At 42.2% G+C, this 26,973-nt stretch overlaps 1 protein-coding gene across 1 annotated transcript; it reads left to right on the top strand.

Annotated features, from left to right (window-relative positions):
• On the top strand, window positions 1-26,973 carry LOC101773496 (callose synthase 10). Its single transcript, XM_004983344.4, has 51 exons — window positions 1-417; window positions 1,033-1,130; window positions 1,240-1,394; window positions 1,587-1,710; window positions 1,915-2,028; window positions 2,470-2,589; window positions 3,583-3,672; window positions 4,248-4,345; window positions 4,437-4,554; window positions 6,009-6,137; window positions 6,620-6,696; window positions 6,920-6,998; window positions 7,848-7,940; window positions 8,031-8,133; window positions 8,289-8,412; window positions 8,497-8,686; window positions 8,759-8,811; window positions 9,417-9,477; window positions 9,569-9,650; window positions 9,786-9,835; window positions 9,936-10,022; window positions 10,138-10,214; window positions 10,347-10,371; window positions 10,726-10,820; window positions 10,898-10,979; window positions 11,089-11,249; window positions 11,387-11,507; window positions 12,215-12,312; window positions 12,399-12,489; window positions 12,568-12,728; window positions 12,806-12,915; window positions 17,537-17,668; window positions 17,847-17,915; window positions 17,995-18,172; window positions 18,523-18,640; window positions 19,850-19,969; window positions 20,538-20,662; window positions 20,756-20,836; window positions 20,983-21,095; window positions 21,598-21,650; window positions 22,348-22,524; window positions 23,100-23,147; window positions 23,242-23,400; window positions 23,485-23,598; window positions 23,669-23,757; window positions 24,165-24,323; window positions 24,598-24,700; window positions 24,810-24,929; window positions 25,508-25,558; window positions 25,647-25,829; window positions 26,380-26,973. The coding sequence occupies exons 1-51, from the start codon at window positions 180-182 to the stop codon at window positions 26,608-26,610; spliced, it is 5,727 nt and encodes a 1,908-aa protein (XP_004983401.1). The 5' UTR covers window positions 1-179; the 3' UTR covers window positions 26,611-26,973.

Raw genomic sequence — 26,973 nt, 5'->3', positions numbered from 1 at the left:
CCCCCCGCGGCGCTTTTGAATCCGCTCCCGTCCGGCCTCCCCCAAAACGCCCACCTCCACTACAGCTTGCTGGGCCACCCTCCCGGCTCGCGCAGACAGCTCCAGATCGCGCGGCCACTGCTGCCTGGGAGAGAGTGACCTAGTCGGGCAGAGGCCGCCGCCGCGGCGCGGGCGCGGCGATGTCGTCGTCCAGGCGCCGGAGGGGCGGGGGCCCCGAGCGGGCGGCGGACAACTGGGAGCGCCTCGTGCGGGCCGCGCTCAAGCGGGACCGGGACCACCTCCGCGCCGGCGGGGCGGCAGGAGGGTTGGGGCTGGCCGCCGCCGTGCCGGCCTCGCTCGGCCGGACCACCAACATCGAGCAGATCCTGCAGGCCGCAGACGACATCGAGGACGAGGACCCCAACGTCGCGCGGATCCGTAAGCCCAGAACCTCCCCTCTCCTCCCTCCCTCACTCTCTTCTCTCTTAGTTCGCCTAGTCCACGGATGGAGCTCGCAGCTGATTGGGTCGAGGGAGCTCTGGATGGGGTGTTCTTGAGCTGCTGATTTGGGGGTACTGAGTCCTGCAATACCGCGTTTTCCTCTTCTCCCAGCTGAGTGACGATTAGTTAGATTCTAGGTGCTGCCAAGTTATGGCCAGGTGCAGAGCTGGGTTCTAGTAGCTAATAATTGGGTGCTTTACTGAGGTTCTCACTGGACAATTGATTCCAAGCAACGGGGGGCTTGCTGCTGTGACCATCTATGCGTAATCAGAGGGCTTTAGGCGCCCTCATCTGACTGGAGTTTGCTGGTGCTAAAGTTACTATCATACAAAAATCACAATGCTTAATGTTTTGGATGTTACCGGCTCGTGGTTTTGTATCCTGGTTGGTCTGTGCACTTGGAAAACACACCAGTGCTATGAATCTGGAAGAAAAACTAGACAAATTACCCCCTCCAGGGATTCGATAGAGATAATAATCAGCTAACTTTATTAAGGCTAGGCACGTGCTTTGATGTTACTCTAAAGTTATACCTTTTCTCTTGCACCACAGTTTGTGAACAAGCCTATACACTGGCTCAAAATCTTGATCCCAGCAGCGCGGGGAGAGGGATGCTTCAGTTCAAGACAGGTTTACAATCTGTTATTAAGGTATGCTTGCTCCTCATCGTTCAGACACTGATTACTTTTGTTTTGGCTTTCCGTCTATTTTGTACTGAATTCTTCCTAACTTCCCTTGTCCAATCATGGCATTCTGCAGCAAAAACTTGCTAAGAAGGACGGGGCTGCGATAGACCGGCAAAATGACATTCAAGTTCTATGGAACTTTTATCTGGATTACAAGAGTCGGCGTCGGGTTGATGATATGCAACGTGAACAGGAGAGACTGAGAGAGTCGGGAACATTCAGTACAGAGTATGACCCCTCTCTGTTAAGAGATCTTGACATGTTCTTAATTTTCGGATTGGCCTAGCATCGAATCTCTGAAAATGTGCCATTTTGGGCTTTTGTGTGCCTCCAGGGCTTTACACTGTTAAGTCATTCATGAAAATAAACCTTATGTATGCCATATCGCTCATGTCTTTCTATTTTGTTTGATATTATCAGAATGGGAGCTAGGGCTATGGAAATGAAGAAAGTTTATGTTACTTTGAGGGCTTTGCTTGATGTTCTGGAAATTCTTGTTGGGCAATCACCAACAGATAGACTTCATAGACAAATTCTAGAGGAGGTAATTCATGACAGATCTCAACATACTAATTTTTTTCTTTATTTTGTAATGATTCGTAGAAATCATTGTTGTGGTTTTGTTTGTGGTTGTATACTGGTGTACTAAAAGCCTGCAATAGTAATCTGGTTTGCTTCACATACTTTTGAATCATAAGAAATTAGTGTTTTATTAAATCAACCACTCTTTCCTCTTTGTTATTTTCAGATAAAGAAAATCAAAAGATCTGATGCAGCCTTGAGGGGTGAACTTATTCCGTACAATATTGTACCCCTGGATGCACCATCGTCGGTAACAAATATTATTGGTTTTTTCCCTGAGGTATGAATATTTGCTTTGGATAGTGGCACATTTTCGAAAACTTATCATCGATTACCAATTTGTGCTGTACTATGCCTCTGAACGTAATACAACAAACATACTTCAGGAGTATGTGAGTTAAATGCTCAAATCCATAAAGTGTCATTTTCCTATGAACCATCTAAATATTCATAAAAATACAGCTTGTCAAAATATAATATTTGCAGTTTTGCACTGTATGTTCTCTTGGATGACTTTTATTTATTCTGACCGGAGGCTTTTTTATAATCATACAACACAATACTCCTGTAGTATGGGATTTATATGTTTCTAATGAAGAGGAGGAAATAGGTTGTACAGATTAAACTATTAGACTCAGAGCTCTTTATTTGTCTTGTTATGCCTTAACAAATAAAAGAAGTATCTTTTGTTGTTGACAACAATTCTATGCAACTGTATTAGGTCAGGGCTGCAACAACAGCGATTCAAAACTGTGAGGACCTGCCACGGTTCCCTTATGATGCGCCACAACTAAGGCAAAAAGACATTTTTGACCTTTTGCAATATGTATTTGGCTTCCAGGTAAGAAGCTTCCTGTATTGTATTCTTTGTTGATTGATCACACCGTATTTGATTTTTCTGCTAGATGTCTTGTATAGTTTAATACTTAATCCTGCTTGTTGGCATATGCTACAGTTAAAACTGCTGATTTTTCTGAGTAACATAGTTTCTTATTTGTGATGTCTTCATCATGGTGAACGGGCCTCTAGCTGAGTTGGTTAGGTGGCTGTAGTAGCAAGGTCCTGGGTTTGACTCCCCGTGGGAGCGAATTTTCAGGCTGGGGTTAAAAAAAATCCCCTTGTCTGTCACCACACCAAAGCACAGGTCTAAGGCCCAGCCTCGGTCGTTGGTCATCTCACACGGGCTACGGTGCCGCTGTGTAAGGGTGGGGCAGGGGTTTGGGGGTTTTCTCGACCTGGTGAGAAGGTCTTCTCTTAGCAAAATGCCCGGGGGCTGTCTTACCCCCTGCAGGTTGAGTTTTTTTATGTCTTCTATCATGATATTTTGCTAATATTATTATGGGGCATCCTGTGCTCAGACCTGGCATAAATGAAAGCTTTGCCAAAAGCACCTGTATGCTTAGTGCTTGTAGTTTACTTTTGAAGTGTCAAACGACTAAAACACAACTGGCAATGACTGTTGACATCTTTCTTTTGCTTGTTGACAAGCTACTTTGTGTCTTGAGACACTGTATTTCTCTGTTATCTTTGGTTGGACATGGACTGTTTGATAGTATGTGGATTTTCTTACATCATATTCATACAAGAACATTTTGCAGAAAGAAAGTTTTGACTAAACAAAGTGTCATGATTTGTCATAGACTCTTTTCAAAAGCTTGTGGTTTTTCATGCTTGTCCTGGTGATCTTTGTATTATGAGTTAATTACTGATTATGCAATTGCATACGGAGTTCTTTATTTCTAGCATCTTACCAATTTGTTCGTCACTAATTTCATGATTTAATTTCGTGTTGCCTTTGTATTGTTTATCTAATTCTTCTGGATGATTGTTCCAGGATGATAATATTCGAAACCAACGTGAAAATGTTGTACTTACACTAGCCAATGCTCAGTCCCGGCTCGGCCTGCTTGTTGAAACAGAACCAGTGAGTTCTCCCATCCATATAAGCAACTTATTATCTGGCATATGATTTTGATTAGAACTTTGTATCCTGCTGATTTAATACTCCATATGTTACTAACTAGGTTTTGTGTTGGACATTTTAAAAATTTCTACCACTACCCAGTCTTTCAAACTGTATATAAATTGTAGTGGGGTGTTCTACAGTGGCCTTGCTGATGTATTTTTCATTTATTGCTTAGCTTCTTTGTGGAATTCATGTAAATTAAACTTGGCTTAAGGAATGGAAATCTGAACAATTAGTGTTTTCTGTTTTGTGCCTATCAATTGCTCTGCATACAAATTTAGAGTATACCTGTCGCTCTAGTACTGCAGTTCTGCTTGGGTAGGGAACTAAAGTTTTGCCAAAGTAGCATTGAGTGAATGAGTTCTCCATTACATTAATTAGTAATTCCTAGATTTATTGTTGTTGTGTAACATGTTGCTAGTTGTCCTTTGACTTCCATGTTTGTAATGCTAGTCAATAATCTTGTGTCCACTTGTCAGTAAGTTCTCTTATGTATATGCAACAAGTTCTAAACAAAGTGATGAGTCTTGTAGAAAATTGATGAGAAGGCCGTCACTGAAGTTTTTTGCAAAGTTCTGGACAACTACATGAAATGGTGCAGGTACTTGGGAAAGCGCGTGGCCTGGACAAGGTATAAAAACTTTTGTGGTTAATACTTTCATTGCGCGTGGTATCATCTTGCAGGGTGCTTTACCTGTTTACCATCTATTTTTCTTGGATAGCCTTGAAGCAGTAAATAAGAACCGAAAGATCATATTGGTTGCTCTCTACTTTCTGATTTGGGGTGAAGCTGCGAATGTTCGTTTTCTCCCAGAATGCTTATGCTACATTTTCCACAATGTGAGTCCCTTCCTGTCCCAAGTGCCCGTCTTTCTCTTTTTGTAGTTTCAGAAAGACTGCATCTATAAATGAGTTTAGGCCTACCTTATTTAGATGGTCATGCCCATTCGATGAGTATGACTGATATGTTAGCTGCTGCAAACATTTATCTTAGGTCTGTCCATGGCAAGGTGCTCCTTTTATGGTTTAATTTGGAATACTATAAGAATACATGTTGTATCTTTGCATATTTCTGGCTAGTCAAGTCATATTGTATCTTTGCATATTGTTAATGAACTAGTTTTAGTAACCCAGACTAGCTCATATTGTTCATCTTGCATATGACAAGCAAATCATATGAACTTCTCCCTTGTTTCTTTATGTAGGGCGTATTAGGATTTGAAAAAAAAAATAAGACTTAGTTTTTACTAACAACTTTGTCAAATTGTATGTTCAGTGTCTAAAAGTTGCAATAACAAATTTATATTTCATGTAGCTTTCTTTATGATATTACTTTTGTAACAGTTAATAGAATTGATGGTCAAATATCACTTTTGAAGAGTTTTACGAATCCTATATGTGAAAGAGTGGTTATGAAATTATAATAAAGCAAAGCATCTCAAGTTCTAAAAAAAAGTGAAGAAAAGTTAGCTACATACTACTATTCAGATTGCGACCTCTAGTATTGTATAATGGTATAACCCTCCACTCCAGATTAAATGACCATTCTTGAGATTTGGAAGCAAAAAGAAGGTGAACCAACAAAGCTACTAGGAAAGCCCTTACCAGGTATAGGCAGGCAGCCTTGTTGTTTCCATGCAGCGGCAGTCAGAGAGCGTGTAGTCTGGCGCGGCAATTGCTGTACGGCCATGTTAGCCTGGTGGTGTCTTGGTTTCCGTCGTGTGTTCCCCTTAGCCAAGAGAATGGTGTGTGGGTTGTGTGTTCGCCTTGAGATGGTCATCATGTGCTAACTTGCATGTCGGATGGATTAACTGCACAGGCTAGGCTGATGTGGCAAGTTATTAGTAATTCAAATAGGAATCACGTGAAGATAGCAGATCATCTAGTTATGAGGGTGATGAGCTTTGTTGGGAAATTAGAGATAGAGATCAGGTTGGTTTATGTGATTGTAGACGTTAGGTCCTCATACATAAGGGACGTCTTGTACTTCATAGTCATGCGATGAACCTAAACTTAACTTAATTAGCCTCAGAGCCTCTCCTAGCTCGTAAGGGAGAAGCCTTGTCGACCCTGGTTGAGGGTGAGTGCCATATCCCTCAGTGTTCAAACCCTTGGCCTAGCAGATACCACAATATTGAGTAACCATATTTGCATTTTGTGTCAAAACTTAAGCTTGACTCCTTTTGTTGTTGTGGTTGTATATGTCCTGTTAGGGAAAAAGTCCTCTGTATTTCTCTAACAATGTACAGTAGTTAAGTTTATTCAGCTTAATCGACATTATTGGCATATTTCAGATGGCAAAGGAACTCGATGGAATTCTTGACTCATCTGAAGCTGAACCTGCAAAGAGTTGTATTACTAGTGATGGTTCCACCTCATATCTGGAGAAAATAATCACCCCAATATATGAAACCATGGCAGCGGTAGGTTCATCTATTAAAGGTTCTATCTTTAATCTACTTTTACCATATAGATTGGTACTGTTTTTCCTTGCTGCATTTGGACATATACCCTTCAAAAATTTGGTATGGGGTTCCAAAACATGGATTAAATGTATCATTTCCCCCAGAATTTTCACTTCTATTTGGTGATAAAATTCAATCCTAATTGTACAATTACACTTTCAAGTTGTGTTGCACATGATACATTTGCATTGGTGGAAATGTTTGGTGCTTTGAAATTGTAGTTTTACTGCTGTTTATTTTGTTGAAACTTTTCATTCAGTGGTTAGTTGGGCATATTTGAAATGAGATGGTTCTAGTTGTTCATGTGGCATTTAATTAGTTTATTTTGTGCCTGTCATCTCTGTATTATCTAGGGTAAATTAGCCAACTGCGTGCTGGCTGTTTAACTGTCTTAGAGCTTTTGCTACTGCATTGAAAGTTTTTTCATACACTGTTCACAGGAGGCTAACAATAATAATGGTGGAAAAGCTGCACATTCTGATTGGAGGAATTATGATGACTTCAATGAATATTTTTGGTTCGTCTATAAGCTTGCCTTTCTTTTTTTTTTGAAAGAAACAGCGAGGGGAACCCCCACTGTGGTATATATATTAATAGGAGAAAACAAAATAAACACTGCACAGAGCCCGAGAAGGGCAACAACAGCACAAGAGTGCCCCCACCATAAGCTTGCCTTTCTGCTGTTTCCGCTTACATGCTTTCTTTTCTGTCGCTAACTTTATTCTGCTACGTATGTGTAGGTCGCGTTCATGCTTTGAGCTTAGTTGGCCACCCGATGAGGGTTCCAAATTTTTGCGCAAGCCTGCTAAGAGGAAGCGTGTAAGTTAATCATGCATATTTTCCTAAAGGGACTAGCAGTTTTTTCATTTGTGACTTGTGATGGGCATACAATGTGGGAAACACAACTAGTCAACTACATGAAACATTATCACTTGAGATTCCTACTTTCCTGTCAGCTAGTTTGTAGACTTGAGTGTTTTATCAGTTTAATGCATGTTTGTGGTTTTGGATTTAGTTTTCTACGTTATTTTAATTGCTTTGAATCTGATCACATAATTTACACTAAATATTCAGATTTGCAATTTTAGTTTCTCTCAGTAGTGCTGTTGCTATAATATATGGTTTTATAATTGGTCAATTCTACCATTTATACGTGTAATGTAAAGACGCGTCTTAAACAGTTACAGAGTAACTTTGATCTTACTATTAAATTGGGAACAATTAAAAATTATCTTGGAAACTGAAAGGTGGATATGGGAAATACTAGTCTTAGTTCCCTTACAAAGCCTGCTAGTTTCTGGCTTGAAAACTGTATCGATTTTATTTGAAAGTTAAGGTACCTGAATCAGGATGCTTTTCTGCTGATTTATTGTTTGGGTACTTTGGGATGCAAAGAGGATAGGGCTAGATGATATGCTAATCCTTTTCTTCTTTTCATGGAGAATGTTCTCTCAAGTTTATAAGTATTGGAAGAATATAGTGAAAAGAGGTAGTCTCTAGAGAAAATATCGGGTGTTTATTCTTATCCTTTCTTTATTTTGTGCAATATCTGGTGGTGTGCGCAACTAAGAGGGAGGCATTTTGACTAAACTAAAATCAATACTGTTTCCTGTAATGTTGATCATGTTTTTGACCTTATGATTCCTGTCTTTGATGCCTTATTTGCAGACAGGAAAGACCAATTTTGTTGAACATCGTACTTTTCTGCACTTGTACCGCAGTTTCCATCGCTTGTGGATTTTTCTACTATTAATGTTTCAGGTTAGTGGTCTGAGATAATGATTAATCATGAATAAGTATGTCATTAATGTATAATCACTAAAGATGAACTTTCCCTTATTGGTGATGCAGGGCTTAGCTATTATCGCCTTTCGCCATGGGAAGATAAACATTGACACCTTTAAAGTACTACTTAGTGCTGGACCAGCCTTTTTCATACTGAACTTTGTTGAGTGTATGTTCTCTAAGTTACTGCTATTGTTTTCTTTTATAACTTGTTCTTACTTCATTGCATCTTTTCATTTCTACATATAACTGTACAGGGAGCTACTGATATTTCTGTTGTGCCATTTATGTTCCATATTTTATTGTTATTGTGTTCTTCTTTAGGCTGCTTGGACGTGTTGCTCATGATTGGTGCATATAAGACAGCAAGAGGTTTTGCCATCTCAAGATTAGTTATCCGGTTCTTTTGGTTAACTGCAGTTTCAACATTTGTAACTTATCTTTATGTGTGAGTATTCAGTTAGCTTTTTTACCTATTTTTCTGTTAATGTACACTAAGTTATCTATTGACATGAATACTGGTGCTGAGCAGGAAAGTCTTGGAAGAGAGAAATGCAAGGAACTCTGATTCAACTTATTTCCGGATTTATGGTCTTGTTCTTGGTGGTTATGCTGCTGTTCGGATTGTGTTTGCACTAATGGCCAAGATCCCTGCTTGTCACAGGCTTTCTAGTTTTTCTGATCGGTCACAGTTTTTCCAATTTTTCAAGTGGATATACCAGGTATATATCATCATTCCACAAAATTGGGAAAGAATGAAATATGCACTGACTTGTTTTACTTTATGTTCTTAGGAGCGATATTATGTTGGACGGGGACTTTATGAGAGTATAAGAGATTATGCCAGGTTTTTCCCTTTTGCTTTTCACGATTTTCACAACAAAGTAATTTGTCACCTTTATTTTTTTTATGGTTCTTCAGGCTAACATCTGTAGCAAAACCTTTCATTTTCAATTTTTAGCATCAATATACTAATGTCCACCTAATGTATGAAAACTGTAATTTTTCTGAGTGTTGGTGCACATTGCTGTTAATTTTTCTTGAGTATACTTTGCCATTGGCAATTGCTCTTAATTCTCCTTGTTGAGTTGTGAGCATTTCATACTGAAGTTTGCTTGTGGCATTTGTTGTGCTACTTGCCTTTGTTTCAGGTGTGGCTACATGTATACTTACAAACCAATAGAAGTTAGGAATTGAGTTACAGTAGCCTGATATACTCATGTGGGTTTGATTACTTCCTGTCGTTAGTGGTTACTGGCAATAGCCGGGCCCTGGCATGATTTGACATTAGTAGTTACTGCAAATTTCCTGAGATATACCATCCACTAGTTTTTTTTACTACCTACCAGACTGTCATTTTGAATACTCACCATTTCTCTCAGTGGTAACTGGTCCTCACTGATTGTGTTCATCATTCTTTATTATGGACTTACTGCAAATCTTCTTATGCAGATATGTGATTTTTTGGCTTGTCATACTGGCCTGCAAATTTACTTTTGCATATTTTCTCCAGGTGGTTATAACAAACTCTAGAAATATGATGTTTGTTCTGTGTTCAGTATAACAACAAAATTTGTTCATACTTTGTCATTCACCTCTTGCAGATTAAGCCTTTAGTTGAACCAACCAATATAATTGTTCAACTCCATGATTTGAAGTATTCCTGGCATGATCTTGTATCAAGGGGTTAGTATATCTGGAAATATCATACTAATATTATTGTTCAATTGTTGCCACTATGTCTACTGAAATTGTCATTGCAACCTTACTTCTAAGCACATTAAAACAATGCAATTATGATCTGACAGCGTAATCTTTTAGGAAATAAAAATGCTTTGACCATTCTAAGTCTTTGGGCACCTGTCTTGGCTGTAAGTTCCCTGTTTTGACCTGTAGCTTTGATATAAGAAAAGAAAAAAGACTCTGAAAATGATGCATTACATTCTTTTATTTGTATCTATGTATTTATAGATATACCTGATGGACATCCACATTTGGTACACACTCTTATCGGCTCTTGTTGGTGGTGTTATGGGTGCTAGAGATCGTCTTGGGGAGGTATATTCTTTCAAGTCCTGGCCTTGTTCGTGGATCCAAATGCTATCAGCTATGCATACATTATTTATGATGTGCAAACTGAATTATCATTCTGGCATTCGCTAATATGATGCAGATTCGTTCGATAGAAATGCTTCATAAACGTTTTGAGAGCTTTCCAGAAGCATTTGCTAAAAACCTTTCCCCTCGAAGGTTCTTAGCCCTATTCTCTGATTGTTTATGATTAATCACATATTAGCTTCGTATATGTTTATTTCTGTTTAGTATAATTTGCTGTGGACTTTAGGTGCTTGTTTTTCATACTATTTCTATCTTATGCTGCAGGATATCGATCGGACCAGTTGCTCAGGTAAACGAACACCTGTTCACAGATGTTGGTTTTGATACTAACTTTAAAAGATCGGTTCCATAATCTTGCCTTTTTCACATCCTTGAAGTAATTGCTATTTTTTTCTTTAGGCCTCCTGACTTGCATTTTCTTCTTGAACGTAATTTAGCTGAACATGTCACACTAATGAAGCTTCTTGTTTCACTAGAATATCCTTACAGCTTTGATGATAGATTGCACATGTTTTTGTTTTAGATGTTCCTTTTCTATTTGTTATACAAAAAGTCACCTAGTGAATTTGATAATCAATTTTTCTAGAAACATTGTATATAAGTGTAATGCTGTTCTATTTTTTATTTTGTCACTTGACATTAGGATTCAGAAATTACTAAGATGCATGCCTCGATATTTTCCCCGTTTTGGAATGAGATTATCAGGAGCTTGCGCGAAGAAGACTATATCAGCAACAGGTGTGGCATAAAATAATAATAGTTTATTACCTAGTGTGTGATTTTCTTTGCTTCAATATTGGTCAATTTCCTTTCAGGGAAATGGACTTGCTTATGATGCCAAGTAATTGTGGAAATTTAAGACTTGTACAATGGCCACTGTTTCTGCTGACTAGCAAGGTATGAGAAATCCTAGTGTAAATTAACATTTTTATTTGTGAGAATGAATCTTTTGCATATCTGATCCGTGGTTTGGTTGTTATCAATCTGTTCGTTGATTCTTCTGTAGATTATGTTGGCAAATGACTATGCTTCTGACTGTAAAGACTCACAATATGAGCTATGGTATAGAATATCAAAAGATGAATACATGGCTTATGCTGTCAAGGAATGTTACTACAGCACCGAAAAAATTCTTCACTCGTTGGTTGATGCTGAAGGGCAGCGCTGGTATGCTTTCTCAGAGAAAGAAGATGAATCTGATACAAACACCAAGGCTACTCTTCCCTAAAAAAACATCAAGGCTACTCAATGTTTGTCCTTGTTTCACTACTCGACAGTAACACATGCTGCTGATATTTATACAGGGTTGAAAGGCTTTTCCGAGATCTCAGTGACAGTATAGCACAGGGTTCACTTTTAGTGACTATAAATCTCAGGAAGTTGCAGTTAGTCCTGACAAGGCTTACGGGTTTGACAGGTCTTCTGGTAAGATTGTTACCCTTGTTTTTGGGTCAGAGCATGAAAAGCAACTCTATTGTGCTTTACTTGCATGTTCCGCATAAGGTGTTTTATTATTTATAGATAATTGAGTACTCTCTTGCATTCCATTTGCATCAGGAGCTGGTAGTGCTCACCTTCTTTTTGGCCATGCTCAGCCTGCCATATTGGACGGAACCAGGCAGTAGCAAGTAGTAGGAACTGTGCTGCAACATTGGTGCTAGTGTAGAAGTATGATATAGCTAGTAGTAGTTGGTAGTGAGTAGTGACATCATGTATCTCTACTTTTGACTTGTGATGTATGCAAGGAGTAGGAGCAGGTGTAGCTCAGTTCAGCAGCATCATTGTTTTCTCTGTCCCCTGTTCTCCCTTCTCCTTGCTCGTGCTCATGCGTGAGATTAAGTGACTAACCTGGAGGCCAAAGCCAACAATTATGTCATAGTTATTGTTGGCTGATATGGAATAACTAAGGATAGCATGAAGAACCTATTCGTCGCCCTCCCTCGGGAGGCTCTGACTACTTTTAGGGTTCTTGCTTGACTAACCTAGAGCTCCTCCTCAGCATCCTTTATAGACCAGGCGCCTGTAATAAATCCCCTCAGCTGTGTTTCATAAATTTATTATGACTGCATTTATGCTTCCGTGTTTCATTAATTTGTTATGAATGCATTTATGATAAATGGTATGTCCATTAGATACGCAACGAGACTGCTGGTCTTGCAGCTGGTGTTACAAAAGCTCTCCTTGAGCTTTTCGAGGTTGTGACGCATGAATTTCTTGCACCAAATCTGAGGTATGCAGTGAAAATCATTTTTTATTTGACAATGATGTCAGCTCCATTTATTTCCTGTTGAAAATATTCTCTCTTTTTTTCTGCAGGGAACAGTTTGATACATGGCAATTATTATTAAGAGCTAGAAATGAAGGACGTCTATTCTCTAAGATTTTTTGGCCAAATGATCCGGAACTGGTACTAATCTTATAAAAAACTGAAAATCTTGTAGCTATGATACTGTTACTAGTGTGATGATTTTATTTGTCCCTGCAGAAAGAACAGGTTAAGCGTCTACACTTACTTTTGACTGTCAAAGATTCTGCGGCTAACATTCCAAAAAATCTTGAAGCTCGGAGAAGATTACAATTTTTCACCAATTCTCTATTCATGGACATGCCAGATGCAAAGCCTGTATCTGAGATGATCCCTTTCAGGTACTATTAACGCATAGGGTTTTAGTTATATCCCAAGGAATAGGTTCCTATTAACACCTATTTTTCATGTGCAACAGTGTCTTTACCCCCTACTACAGTGAGACTGTACTTTATAGCATGTCGGAGCTTTGTGTTGACAATGAAGACGGCATTTCAATACTTTTCTACCTTCAGAAAATATACCCTGGTACTGTTTCCATGCCTAATTCTGTACTTCTAATTTGCAAAATTTATAATCCCTGAAAATATTTTTTTATCTTTTAAGCACATCTATGTATTAGAGGATAAACCTTATCTATGGGGCTAACCGTAGTGGGTAGCTATATAGCAGTCATACATGGGCCTTATTGGGCCATAATACACACATACACCAACACTCCCCCGCAGTCTGAACTACCGACGCAGCGGAGTTGCAGACTGGACATGAAAAGAAAGGCACACACACAAGGGTGAACATGACGCGGGTGCCGGTGTAGGAGAGGCGGATGGTACACCGACGGCGCGACACGGGCAGTCGGGGCCGGCGGAGGTGGTGGTGGTGTAGGCGTCGCCGGCGGAGAAGAGTCCACCGGCGATGACTGAGGCGGCGACGGCGGTGGCGGGGCCGGCTGCAGGTCCAGGGGAGCCGGCCGCGCCCGGCGCTGGTAGACGCGCACGGGCTGCGCAAACCGGACAGCAGGTGCTGCGGGCGGTGCCACCGGTCCCGCGCAGGGCGAAGGGGTAGAGGTAGCACCAGAGGCCGGCACCGTCGGACCCGCGCTGGGCGCAGGGTCAGGGACAGCACCGGTGGACGTCGAGCCCGATGAGAACCACGGCGGAGCAGTACCTGCAGGACACAACGGTAGCGGTGGCTGGTCCACCGGGTTAGTGGGAAACAGGGAGGAGAGATCAGGGTCGGAGGTGGAAGGAGGTGGGGAGGTGGTGGAGTAAGGGAAGACGGACTCGTCAAACACCACGTGGCGAGAGATGAGGACCCGCCGAGAGGAGAGGTCAAAGCAACGGTACCCCTTGTGATCCGGGGAGTACCCGAGGAAGACGCACTGAGTCGAACGGGGAGCCAGCTTATGAGGAGCGGTGGCAGCGGTGTTAGGATAACACGCACACCCGAAGACCCGAAGGTGATCGTAGCGGGGGGAGGTACCGAAGAGAGCGTGGTGTGGAGTGGGAGCGGGGCAGGCAACGGAAGGTAGTCGGTTAAGGAGATAGGTGGAGGTGTGAAGACTCTCAGCCCAGAAGGGGGTAGGGAGAGAAGACTGGAACAGAAGAGAGCGCATGGTGTCGTTCGTGGTACGAATCATGCGTTCAGCCTTACCGTTCTGGGAGGAGGTATAGGGACATGACATGCGTAGGTGCACGCCGTGAGAGAGGAAGAAGGCACGGGAGGTGGTGTTATCAAACTCGCGGCCGTTGTCACATTGGACGGCCTTGATGGTGAGACCGAACTGAGTGGACACCCAAGCGAAGAAGTGGAGAAGCGTGGGGAAAGTATCAGACTTGGCACGCAAGGGAAAAGTCCAAGAATAATGAGAAATCATCAACCACAACAAGATAGTACTTATAGCCAGAAATGCTCAGAACAGGCGATGTCCATAGATCGCAATGTACAAGATCAAACACATGTGTCGCATGTGAAGAGGAGGTAGGAAAAGGAAGTCGAACATGACGGCCCAGTTGGCACGCCTGACACAGGTGCTCATCATGAGCCCGAGTACATGGTATGTCGGAACTACGACTAAGCTGTGTCAGGACAGCACGGCCAGGATGACCAAGACGCCGGTGCCATGTAGTGGAAGAAGCTGTGGCGGCAAAAGCAGCTGAAGAAGCGGAGGGCGAAGCGGAAGAAGTGGACGCAGAAAATCGGAGGGAGTAAAGGGGCCCGGTGCTGTCACATCGGAGAAGAGGTCGCCGGGTAGCCAAATCCTTCACAGTAAGACCAGAGGAGTCAAATTCAACAGAACAGGAATTGTCAGTGGTTAAACGGCGAATAGAAAGAAGGTTGTGAACCATGGAGGGAGCAACAAGAACATCAGAAACCCGAAAAGAACCGGGAGTGTGAGCTGTACCCACGGAGGTGACAGGAAGACAAGAGCCATTTGCGACCATGATGGACGAAGGGTGGGAGGAAGAAGGAGGGTGAACGGAAGAGAGGATAGCAGGGTCGGGTGTAGTATGGAAAGTGGCACCCGAGTCGGCGATCCAGTCCTGACCGACTGGAGGAGTCAGGGCCATGGTGCCGAAGGAGCGTGCCAAGGCTGTTGGGTCCCACCCGACAGGCCCAGGCGAGGCCCCGGGAGTTGGGGCCCACGGCGACGCAAACGGAGCAGCTGGGACAGCGCCAGCGAGCATGGCGGTCGGAGGACGAGGCTCGCCTCCGGTGGCCTGGAAGGGCCACATAGAGATGCGCCCTGACCATGGGTTGGCAAAGGACGGCCAGGGAGAGCCCCGTGGAGGCGCCGGTGTGCCCGTCGGAGTGCCCCCACCGCGCCCCCCACCACGCCCCCCACCGCGGCGACGGCGGCCGCCACGGCCCCCCCCACCCCCGCTTGGCCCAGGAGGAGGAGGACCAAGAAGGGACGACGGTGGCGAAACGGAGGGTCGTGGCGGTGGAGTCTCAGCAAGAGCGGTCGAGGAAGACGCGGAGCCCGGCGCAGGAAGGGACCCAGGCTGGATGCCCTAAGTAAGCTCCTCCATGACAAGGTCATCACGGACCTGCAGGAAGGTGGGGAAGGGCCGCTGCCGGGTGATCCAGGTGCGGAGGTGGGCGTAGCGCTCGTTGAGGCCGCGAAGAACGTTGAGAACCAAGATCCGGTCCTCCACGGCCCAGCCAAGGTCACCGAGGGAGTCCGCCATGGTCTTCATCTTCCGGCAGAACTCGCCAACGGAGAGGTTGCCCTGGACGAAAGTGCGGAAGTTGGCGTCGAGACGAAGAGCCCGGGCTTCGGCGTTGCCCAGGAACTGGCCCTCGAGCGCCAGCCAGGCCCGGCGGGCGGTGGTGTCGGGGGTGCCGCGGATGAGGTCGTGGAGGTCGAGGGAGATGGTGCCCAGGATCCACGACAAGACGATGCTGTCGAGGCGAAGCCACGTAGCTGTCCGGGCCGCAGGGAAGGTGTCAACGAGGACATGGTCGTCGAGGGCGTAGCGGCGGAGAATGAGCAGCACCATGTCCCGCCAGCGGGCGTAGGAGGGCGACTCAGGGTCGAGGACGACGGGGACCAGGCTCTTGATGTTCTGAACACCCCCGGCCTGGTAATGGAGCTGCGCGACGAGGGGATCGGCCGGGTCGGTCCAGACAACCAAAGGAGGACGGGGAGCGCCGGAACCGGAGGAGGTGGCAGTGCTGTCGTAGGACACCGGGTGGGCGAGGAGCTGCTCGGCCTCAGCGATCTGACGGGCCAAGACGTCGGCCGCATCACGCTCACGCTCCCAGGTCAGGGCGGCCGCGCGCAGGCGTGCCTGGCCCTCGGCAGCAGCGGCCCGGGCAGCAACGAGGGCCGCCGCGAGGGTCACATCTGGAGGAGGCGGGGTAGGGAAAGGCAGCCGAGCAGGCCCTCCCCCGGTGCCCGTGGCAGCAACAGGAGCGCCCAGATCGGCACCCGCATGGCCACCCGCTGCCTGGCAGAGAGCAGCTGCCGGGCCGCCCGCCCCCTGGCGTAGAGCGGCTGCCGCGGTGGGAGCCCCGCCGGCGGGATCCACGCCCGCGCAGAGGGCCGCAGCGGCGGCGGCGGCGGCGTGGTCCGCGCCGGCTGGGTCCCCGTCCGCGCGCCCGCCGGCGCCCGCGCGGAGGGCCGCAGCGGCGGCGTGGCTCGCAGGGAGCCCGGCGACGGCGGCCAGCGCCGCCGGGGCGGCGGCCGCGCCCGCGGGAAGGCTCCCCGAGGCGATTTGGGCCCAGGAAGAAGGGAGGGAGGGGAAGGAGGAGAGAGGAGGGGGAAGGGGGTCGCCGGCCATGGCGCCGGCCGGCGGCGGCGGCGCCAGGAAACCCTAACCTAGGCTGATACCATATCAGAGGATAAACCTTATCTATTGGGCTAACCCTAGTGGGTAGCTATATAGCAGTCATACATGGGCCTTATTGGGCCATAATACACACATACACCAACACTATGTTTCTGGACCTTTGTGTTGAAGTAGTCACATGCCGCTTCTATTACTGGTCTACTTTGTACTTGGGTTTTGTTGCTTGTGACTTCTGGTTTATTGTATTGGGGCACATCAAAGCCTTCTAGCTAGAAAGTGGAAATATACTACCTCTTTTTTGTTATTCTGGTAGGGTGATGAGTGTAAAAGGAGGTCCAAGTGAATGACAAAAAATTGTGTCTGCTTTTGATTTCTGGTTTCTTTTTTTTCATATTTTTTTGTTCTTGGTAACACCCTAACGCAATGGACATGTTGCAAGCTCAGATTATGTTTTGGTATTATGTTTTTAGACTGCTCTTTGGTGGTAAATTTGTACGCATGGTTGTCATGGTGTCGTGTGGTTTAGGCTTTGAGGCTGCTGGCACAACGGTTGCCTCGCTCGCGTATGTGGGTGGGAGGACGTTTCAACGTTTAATTTTTTCACTTACTAGAGTGACTTCCTTTTCTTTTCAGTTGGGTTTACAGAGAAAAATGCTCTGTTTGTTGAAAAAAGATTGATTCCTTTTTTCTTGAATATTTCTCTCGCTAAAACTCCATATAGTAAATGCTTTATTATACTGCTGTAAATAGAGCATCAAGCATTGCCCCCACCCCACCCCAACCCAACCCACACACAGCACACACGCGTAATGATTGCGGTTTTCACATCAAACTTGCTCTTACCTGGATTGCAGATGAGTGGGCTAACTTCTTAGAACGAATTGACCGAGGTGAATCATCAGAAGATGATTTTAAGGATAACCCAAGTGACACCTTGGAACTCCGGTTTTGGGTGTCCTATCGTGGCCAAACTTTGGCAAGGACAGGTAAGCCTATTTTTTTCATTTCTTTTCGTTGTAGTAGATGATTAAGTATCAAAAAAATAATTTGATGCGCAATAAACAAGTTACATGTTAGGCCGAAAATCTTTATTCTGATATGCTTATCTGCATGGTTTTGCTTTTTCTTTATTTCTATGTTCATTTACTTATTTTGCGGAGGCAGTGCGTGGTATGATGTACTATAGAAGAGCTTTGATGTTACAAAGTTACCTGGAGAAGCGATACCTTGGAGGTGGGTATATAGCTTTGTGTTTTTTTTTACTTAATTCAACACATTTATTTGGCTATCTTCATCCTTCTTGCTCTGCCAGGTATTGAAGATGGCAATTCTGCAGCACAATATATTGACACTCAAGGCTATGAGTTGTCTCCTGATGCTCGGGCCCAAGCAGATATAAAATTTACTTATGTCGTTTCATGCCAAATATATGGACAGCAGAAACAAATGAAAAAACAAGAGGCTGCTGATATTGCTCTCTTACTGCAAAGGTTCGTTGGCTTTCGTGTTTATTGAATGGGTTTGTATTTGTTGAAGTGTTAAATAAAAAAAATCCTATTTTAAGGGCCTACTAGTCAAGTTCCTTTGTCTACTAGTTGATGGACATGATCTTTTTTTCCCCTCATTGTTCTGAGGATTCTCATGTCTCAAAATGTTTCTGATCTTGATTTTTGCTCGACACCTAAAAGGTCCTGTTTGCATGTGAATTTTACCTGTTTTGTGTGGATATTGATCTGCTTCCTGCAAAATTCTTGTGAAACTCCTGTATTCCAAACAGGCCCTACAGCTGTCAAACACTCAAAACTTAATGATACTGATCAAGTTTTGTTATAATTTGTAGAAACGAGGCTCTTCGGGTTGCTTTCATACATGAAGAGGATAGTGTGTCAAATGATGGACATGCTACAAAAGAGTATTATTCCAAGCTTGTAAAGGCCGATGTTCACGGCAAAGATCAAGTCAGTCTATTTTGCTGGATTTATTAATCATTCTTTTACCATTGTTGTGGTTTATTCATCTTCTCTCTTTAAAATCAAATTATGAATCTGTACCCATCTACCATTTCGATCATATCAGTCCGATTTAGATTGCCAGCTTACCACAGTTGGCTCCGGAAAAATATAGATTGCTGACAAATTTATTTAGCTTGTGTTTTCTTGGCTGAGTTGGTCAGTCATGTATCATGCGATAATAGCATCCTCTACCATTCTTTTTCCTTTTATTGTGAATACCAAATACTATGTAACTCCTTGCCAAGAAAAGCCCCCCATGTCATTGGTCTGGCAACATTTTCTTCCTTTTGAATAAGCTGATAGCACTATTTTATCATGGTTTTGTCCTGAATGAATTGTTAAAAAGAAGTTGTAGGTTTTGAAACTTTGGACAAAATACCGAACCAATTTCCAAATCTGTTAGTACCTTATTTAGCCCCAACCAAGGATTTGAAAACTGGATTGCTAAAATTTAACAGTTCGGTCTGTCCCTCTGGTTACCTTTATTTTCCCAGTTTTTGTACTTAACATTTTTTTATCATGTTCTTTTTACACATCGTCTCCTCGTTGTAATGTGTTTGTTTTATCTTTCATATCATTTTTTTCCTCGAACAGCAGGATATCTTTCATATCATTAGCACTACGATTACATCTAGACTTGTATGAAATCACCTCTTACCGGCCAGTATTTTATATCTTCTGTTCCGGACCAGTACATCTGATTACTGATGGTAGCTGAACGGTTACCACTGGCATTTGTTCCCTGGCCTCAACTCACTGTTGTACAGCTACTTTGCTATCATTACTTGTGCAAAAGCAATGCTGCTAAGTCATGAACACGCTGGTGCATCTTTGTAGGTCAAAGACTTCTCAATTCACGAAAATACAGTTCATGTATTATAATGGAATCAAGTCGTATCTTTTGTAAAACCTACCCTTTCAGAAAAAGATGTTCAATGGTTTGAATTGTTGTATAAACTTATGTTGAGATTAGGTCAATGTATACATTTACTAGTCTATTCATGTGATACCGATTTTATCATATTTACTTTTTCAGTTGAATTAAATCACAATTGGAAGCATACTTTTATTTGCTGCAATCTTGTTAGACATAATGCATTTGTTTCTTTTACTTAACATCTTATGCTTTATCCTGCCATCCTGTTACACAAATAGGAAATATACTCCATCAAACTGCCTGGGAACCCCAAGCTTGGTGAGGGGAAACCGGAAAACCAGAACCATGCTATAATCTTCACTCGAGGAGATGCAATACAGACGATTGATATGAACCAGGTTTACCTTTTTCTATTTCAACACAACTTTTCGTTGATAAGACACTCCTTGCGGAACCTGTTTACTAGCACTTGCATATATTATTCTGTGTTAATTCTTATTGGGAATAGGGTCTTGATTTGAAAATTTTGTTACTCTTGTATTGGTCATTTTGTTGTGCTTTTTCTTAATAATTTCATTCATGGTATAGGTGCTTAGTTCTAATAGAGCAAACACATCTTTAAGTTCTAATATACTGTCCCATCACCTGAGTCTCTACATGAGACGTGAACAGATTAGACTCAAAGGGTTGTGAGGATCACTAGACCCTCACAGAAGAAGAAAAGAAATGATGCACCTATCTCCAGTTAATGTGATGTACACACATATCTCATCCAACAGTGGTCCGCACTCAGGTTATGTGCAAGCACTTGGATGAGGTTGAACTGGACAGTTCCCCTTCTTGTTGTACATACCAGAGAGTATAGATTCTTTTCTAGAACAACATTACAGTGTTTGAGATGCCCCTTTGCAACCTTTTTTGAAACTGGCCCCTTTGTGACCTTGACTGACAAAAGTTCCCATATAGGATAACTACCTGGAGGAGGCGATGAAAATGAGAAATTTGCTTGAGGAATTTCGTAATGCTCATGGAAACCATGGCATAAGGGATCCCACAATCTTAGGTGTGAGGGAGCATGTTTTCACGGGGAGGTTATTATTTAATTAATCTACTTATTTACAAGATATTTATGTTTACTTGATTAAATGTTTCTGTATTGACCCATTCAATTTCATTTTTGCTAGTGTCTCTTCCCTGGCATCATTTATGTCCAAACAAGAAACCAGTTTTGTTACTTTGGGGCAACGAGTTCTTGCTTACCTCAAGTGAGTAAATGGTATCAACCATGTGATAAGTTGCTGTAGGAAATATTGTCTGGCTGCACTTTCTTACTGCATTATCTTTTTAATATGGAATCTGTGACAATGATTCTGAACCAGACAAACTTACTGGTGACGTTATCCTTCTCCAGGGTTAGAATGCACTATGGACATCCTGATGTCTTTGATCGAATATTTCACATAACCCGAGGTGGCATTAGCAAGGCGTCCCGAGTGATTAATATAAGTGAAGATATATATGCTGGTAGGTGTTTTTTATTCTTTACATTTAAGTTTCATCATGAGTTTGACATGGTGGCAGTTGTGCTTGGTTGTATTTGATGCTTGGAACCGGATTTAAGTCCTTAAGAAAAGGAATTGCAACTAAAATATATTTGGACAAAACTGGGAGGTTTTCATTGCGATACACCATTTTTCTTTCTGTTCCTTCTTCAGATTTTCATTTAGAAAATTGTATTTCAGCTTCGTGTGTATGAGAGTTTTCTGTCACTAAAAATTGAACTGCTATTCAAATGTTCCGGATAGATTCTTTTCATGAAATAGACTGATGTTTATGATTACACAATTATATTGTTTATGTATACACGCCTTATAGTTCTGTGAGAAATATGTGGACTTATGGAAGGGAGGTGGATTCTGTAATATTATCTATGTTTTTGTTGTTTCTATCATATTACACTTCTTCTGTTTTTCAATACTGGATACCTGAACTCTTCAAAGTTCTTTAAGTGTGAATCATTCTGCAGGGTTCAATTCGACTCTGCGCCAAGGGAACATCACGCACCATGAATATATTCAGGTTAACATTTAAGTTGCCTTGTTACCCCTTCAGTATTCGTGGTTATTTGACTCAATGGGACATGCACATTTGCATACTTCTGCACTTCAAAATATTAATATGTGCATTATAAGACATGTGAAACTTAGACATCAGAATTGATTATTATGTTGTATATCAAGCAAATGATATGACCTTTGTATTCCACCTCTCGAAACCGCCTACACATAATGGCTTAAGCCGCTGTTCCCATTTCTTCGTTGATCCGTCATGCGAAAGGTGTGGCGTTAGAGTAAGTGTGCCCACACTCTGCACCTTCGACTGATTGTTCGCATCAGATCTCAGGTTCTCTATTGCACTCCCCGATTGTGGTTCTTTTAACCAACCACATGGTACTTGTACACTCTCTGTCATTTGAGGAATACTTAGGCTTAGAGGGCGGTCCTCCTTTCTCGTGTAAAAGCGATCATCATTAGAACACACTGTGTTTTGCTAGGAAGGAGCAAACCATGGAAACAAATTAACTGGGCTATTAACTTCTTTGCCTGACAAGGTTGCAAGTGCACATGTGCTAACATTTATACTCATGGCATTCTAGACTCTTTAAAGCGTACGCATGCTTGAATTTACTCAATGAGTGCTTATGCCATTATCTCCATATTTACTTTTCCCAGAAGTTTATTTCCTGTAAGGGAATAAAAATTCTTCTTCTTTTCAGGTTGGGAAAGGTCGGGATGTTGGCTTGAACCAAATTGCACTTTTTGAGGGGAAAGTAGCTGGAGGCAACGGCGAGCAAGTTCTCAGCCGAGATGTGTATCGACTGGGGCAGCTATTTGACTTCTTCAGGATGCTAACCTTCTTTTTCACCACTGTTGGTTATTATGTCTGCACAATGGTACTCCCTCCTTCCCTTGCTGCCTGTGCACATGGGTTTATTTTGTGGTTTCTGGATTTTTCTGCAGCATCTTATGTGTTTACTGGGTTGTTTCCGTGGCATCTTAAGTTGCAATTACACCACGCGGATACTTGAGTGTCCATATAGCTAAAAATTGCAACAGTATGAATGTGGCATGCCTGCATACTGCACTGCAGTTCCTCCAGAATGCTGATGCCAGTTTTGGAGGGTAATGGAAATAGAACAACTCTTCTATCAGTACCAAAAGGCTGTTTGGTAAATTGTTAAGTTGAATTTGTTCCTGATTCGTGATAGGAATCTATCTTGAACACTCCCTTTAGTGGTTGAGCTCAAGTCACAGAGCTTGTTGAGCCTTAACTTTTTGTTTAGCTAATTTTCCACATTACAATTGAAATCAGGTCTGCTTTTCCTTCCCTATTCCTAGCAAGGAAACCTTGTTCTTGGTGCCCACCTTGAACAACTCTGCAATAGGAATTGGCTTATAGTGAACTGATTCTGCAGATTTCAACTTGTTAACTACCAATCTGTTGACTTGTTTGCTCATTTATGCACAGATGACTGTTCTAACTGTGTACATCTTCTTGTACGGAAGGGTTTATTTGGTGAGTACTTTGAATTTTCAATGTATTATGCTCCTGCCAGATGAGGATTTCTCTTAATGTTAATTTGACTGATATTTGATATTGTAATTTTCAGGCACTCTCTGGACTGGACTACTCAATATCTCGCCAGGCTAGGTTTTTGGGGAACACTGCACTAGATGCTGCTTTGAATGCTCAGTTTCTGGTCCAAATTGGTGTTTTTACAGCAGTACCAATGATAATGGGTTTCATTTTGGAGCTGGGGCTAATGAAGGTGGCCTTTTGCTTTTTTTGGAAAAATATATCTGTTCTTTACCAGGGTATTTGTTATCACATCATATTGTTCAATCTTGTGCAGGCTGTTTTCAGTTTTATTACAATGCAGCTCCAGTTTTGCTCAGTCTTTTTCACCTTTTCACTTGGAACAAGAACACATTACTTTGGTAGAACAATCCTTCATGGTGGTGCAAAGGTACAAAAGTCGTATTAATCGTTAAAATTATCACTTGCTAGAATTTTTGCTGAACATTTCCTTTATGCAGTATCATGCTACTGGAAGAGGATTTGTTGTTCGCCACATAAAGTTTGCTGAAAATTATAGGCTTTACTCTCGAAGCCACTTTGTTAAAGCGTAAGTTGTTTACTTACTAAGTAGTCATAAATTCTTATAGGAAATTGACCTGTACTATTAATGGTCGCGCAAACACATCTTTAATAGATAAGAGTGCTAATTTGTTATGACAATGGTATTGCATGTAGTATCTTATATTACTGTGCCACATGCATACTGGAATAACGAGGTGCAATTTATTGTTTAAAAGTGGGTGTATTGATGCATCCAAAACATGAAACCTGAGCCATTACAGTAACCCATGTGTTACATTGGTGTTGGCAAAGCTGAATTTCTGGGCTTAAGGTTCAGAATCACACTCAGATATTTGTTTTCCTAGGCATTACTGGGATCTGATGCTGCAGTTCTAGTTAAGTGTGCTTGCTTGCACTAGTTAATGATGGATCTGAAAGGCATTCTTATTGCAGGCTCGAGGTTGCTCTCCTCCTCATCATTTACATTGCTTATGGCTACACGAAGGGCGGTTCATCTTCATTTATTCTGATAACTATCAGTAGCTGGTTCCTTGTTATGTCCTGGCTTTTTGCGCCTTACATATTCAACCCCTCTGGTTTTGAGTGGCAGAAGTATGTTTATTCCAATCCTATCTTTAAATCCTTTTCCTTTAAGTTAATTGGCAGTTGGAATCGAATCAAGATGACCCTTGATTGGGAGAGTTGACAGTTTAGTTAGCTTTTCACACTGTGGAGAAACATAACACAACATTGATGAAATATTTTCTTGAAGTATAGGGAGATAATACCTATCATTAACATTGGGTTTAAGAGCGTGATTTTTTGCATGCATAAGATACATGTACCCTCAATAACTTTTTGTACTTTGCATTATTGGAAATATAAGGACTGTGGAGGACTTCGATGACTGGACAAACTGGTTACTTTATAAAGGTGGAGTTGGGGTAAAGGGTGACAATAGTTGGGAAAGTTGGTGGGAGGAGGAGCAGGTCAGTTATGCACCTGTTTTGGAAATATTTGTTTTAACGCTGGGTAGTTTGTTCTTTTTACTGAACAATTAACACTGTTTAATTAGTTTATCTAAATATGTTTATGCAGGCTCATATCCGGACTTTCAGAGGACGTTTTCTAGAGACAATCCTGACCCTCAGATTTCTCATGTTTCAGTATGGCATTGTGTACAAGCTTAAGATTACGGCGCATAATACATCCCTTGCAGTAAGTCAAGCTCTCTCAGTTAGTAGTTCTTCAATGTAAACTCCTCGATTGCTCACAGTAGTTGAAGCCCCTACTGTATTTCCGTTTAAAAACTCTTCTTATTAACCCGATTTTCATATATCATATATATGCTTTGTTTTCACTTCTCATTTCTCCGTTGTTGATCAAACTGATCGATGGTAGCTCCTCTGAATGCGAGTAGGATATCCTCATCGAAAGCGTCAGTATGTTAGTACAATTACTGTAGGAATCCTATATCTTCACCTTCCAGGTCTTAAAAAGAATACCAGGTATATATGTCAGAAGTTTGGATCTAAAATACTTGTGATTTTTGATAATTTTGAATGTAACTTAATAGTTTGGTCTTAGTAAACAATGCTATTGCCCTTGCAATCTTGTCATGGATTTTTGTGTTGAAGTGGCTATTGTAGATATTTATAGCTTAAATGTTTTAAAAAAGGAACATAAAAACATAAATAATAGTATAGCAGGATGCATGCCGTGCTTACTTTTGTTCCTACCACCATGTTTCTCTCTTTCTAACTTCTTTCCATACTAATGCCTTTGTTACTGTCCAGGTCTATGGTTTCTCATGGATTGTTCTCCTTGTTATGGTTCTCCTTTTCAAGGTTTATCGTGTTATAGTTGGCCTTCACATATTGCACATTTTCAAATTATACGGATGAACTCTAAACTAAGTTTTTGTCCTGGTTTCAGCTTTTTACTGCAACTCCAAAGAAGTCAACTGCCTTGCCGACTTTTGTTCGGTTTCTACAGGGCCTCCTTGCTCTTGGGATTGTTGCAGGAATCGCCCTACTTATTGTTTTCACCCGGTTCACAATTGCTGATTTATTTGCGAGTGCACTTGCTTTTATAGCAACTGGTTGGTGTGTTTTATGTGTAAGTACAAGAACGTCCTTATATCATTTGGTTTTCTACATGCTTTACGATACCAATCTGCTACTTAATAATAACAATAGTGGAATATTGGAAGCACAAAGTTAATTTGTCACTGTCTTACAGTACCAAATATATCTATAATACCTATAGTACTTCTGTAATATGCCAATAGTACTTCTGTAGATAACTTGATTAGTTACATAACTTGATTAGTACTTCTGTAATCTAGCGTTCCAAATACATCTATAATATGCCAATAGTACTTCTGTAGATAACTTGATTAGTTAGTTAATTAGAATCCTGGTGGAATATCAAGTTTTATCACTAGAGCAGTAAGAAGGAACGTGTACTAAATATGAATAGCACTTCTGTATATAACTTGATTAGTTAATCAGAATCCTGATGGAATATCATGTTTTATCACTAGAGCAGTTAGAAGGAACATGTGTATATGGATAGTACAATTCAGGCGAACTCAAAGTTCATGTGCTTGCCTCATCACATTACTTCGTAGTCACATGCCTTACTAACTTTTTACTTGCCATGGCAGCTGGCCATCACATGGAAGAGGGTAGTGAAAACCCTTGGCCTGTGGGATTCTGTACGCGAGATTGCACGGATGTACGATGCAGGAATGGGGGCCCTCATTTTTGTGCCCATCGTTTTCTTCTCATGGTTCCCCTTTGTGTCAACCTTCCAGTCACGTATCCTGTTCAACCAAGCCTTCAGTCGTGGATTGGAGATCTCACTCATCCTGGCAGGGAACAAGGCGAATCAGTAGACATGAAAGGCCTTTGGGTCGCATCCACCTTATGTTTATGTTGTACATTTTTGGAGTTAGTGAGGGCAGCTTAGTTAGTTGGCTTGAACAATTTAGTGAGGGTTACTCGATTTGAACAGCAGCCTCTGTACATAATTGCCTCCGTTATTTGGACTCTAATTGTGTGGAGAAAGAACTACGGCAGTAGATGTGTTTATTATTGTAACCTGAGCAGATGTATCTTCACGTGATCTTGGCGAAATCATTTTTGATTTTGCTCTAGCAGCAGCACGTTGCATCCATGCACGTTTGGGCTGTGCAACAGATGACAAGCTCCGTAATCGCTTTGCGAATCGTTGCCCAGAATATCCAGGCTTTATTAAA

This window comes from Setaria italica, chromosome IX, assembly GCF_000263155.2.
Source record: "Setaria italica strain Yugu1 chromosome IX, Setaria_italica_v2.0, whole genome shotgun sequence".
In the NCBI taxonomy this organism is placed as follows: Eukaryota; Viridiplantae; Streptophyta; class Magnoliopsida; order Poales; family Poaceae; genus Setaria; species Setaria italica.
Note: the sequence above shows the minus strand (reverse complement) of the source record. Positions and strands in the feature narration are given on the sequence as shown.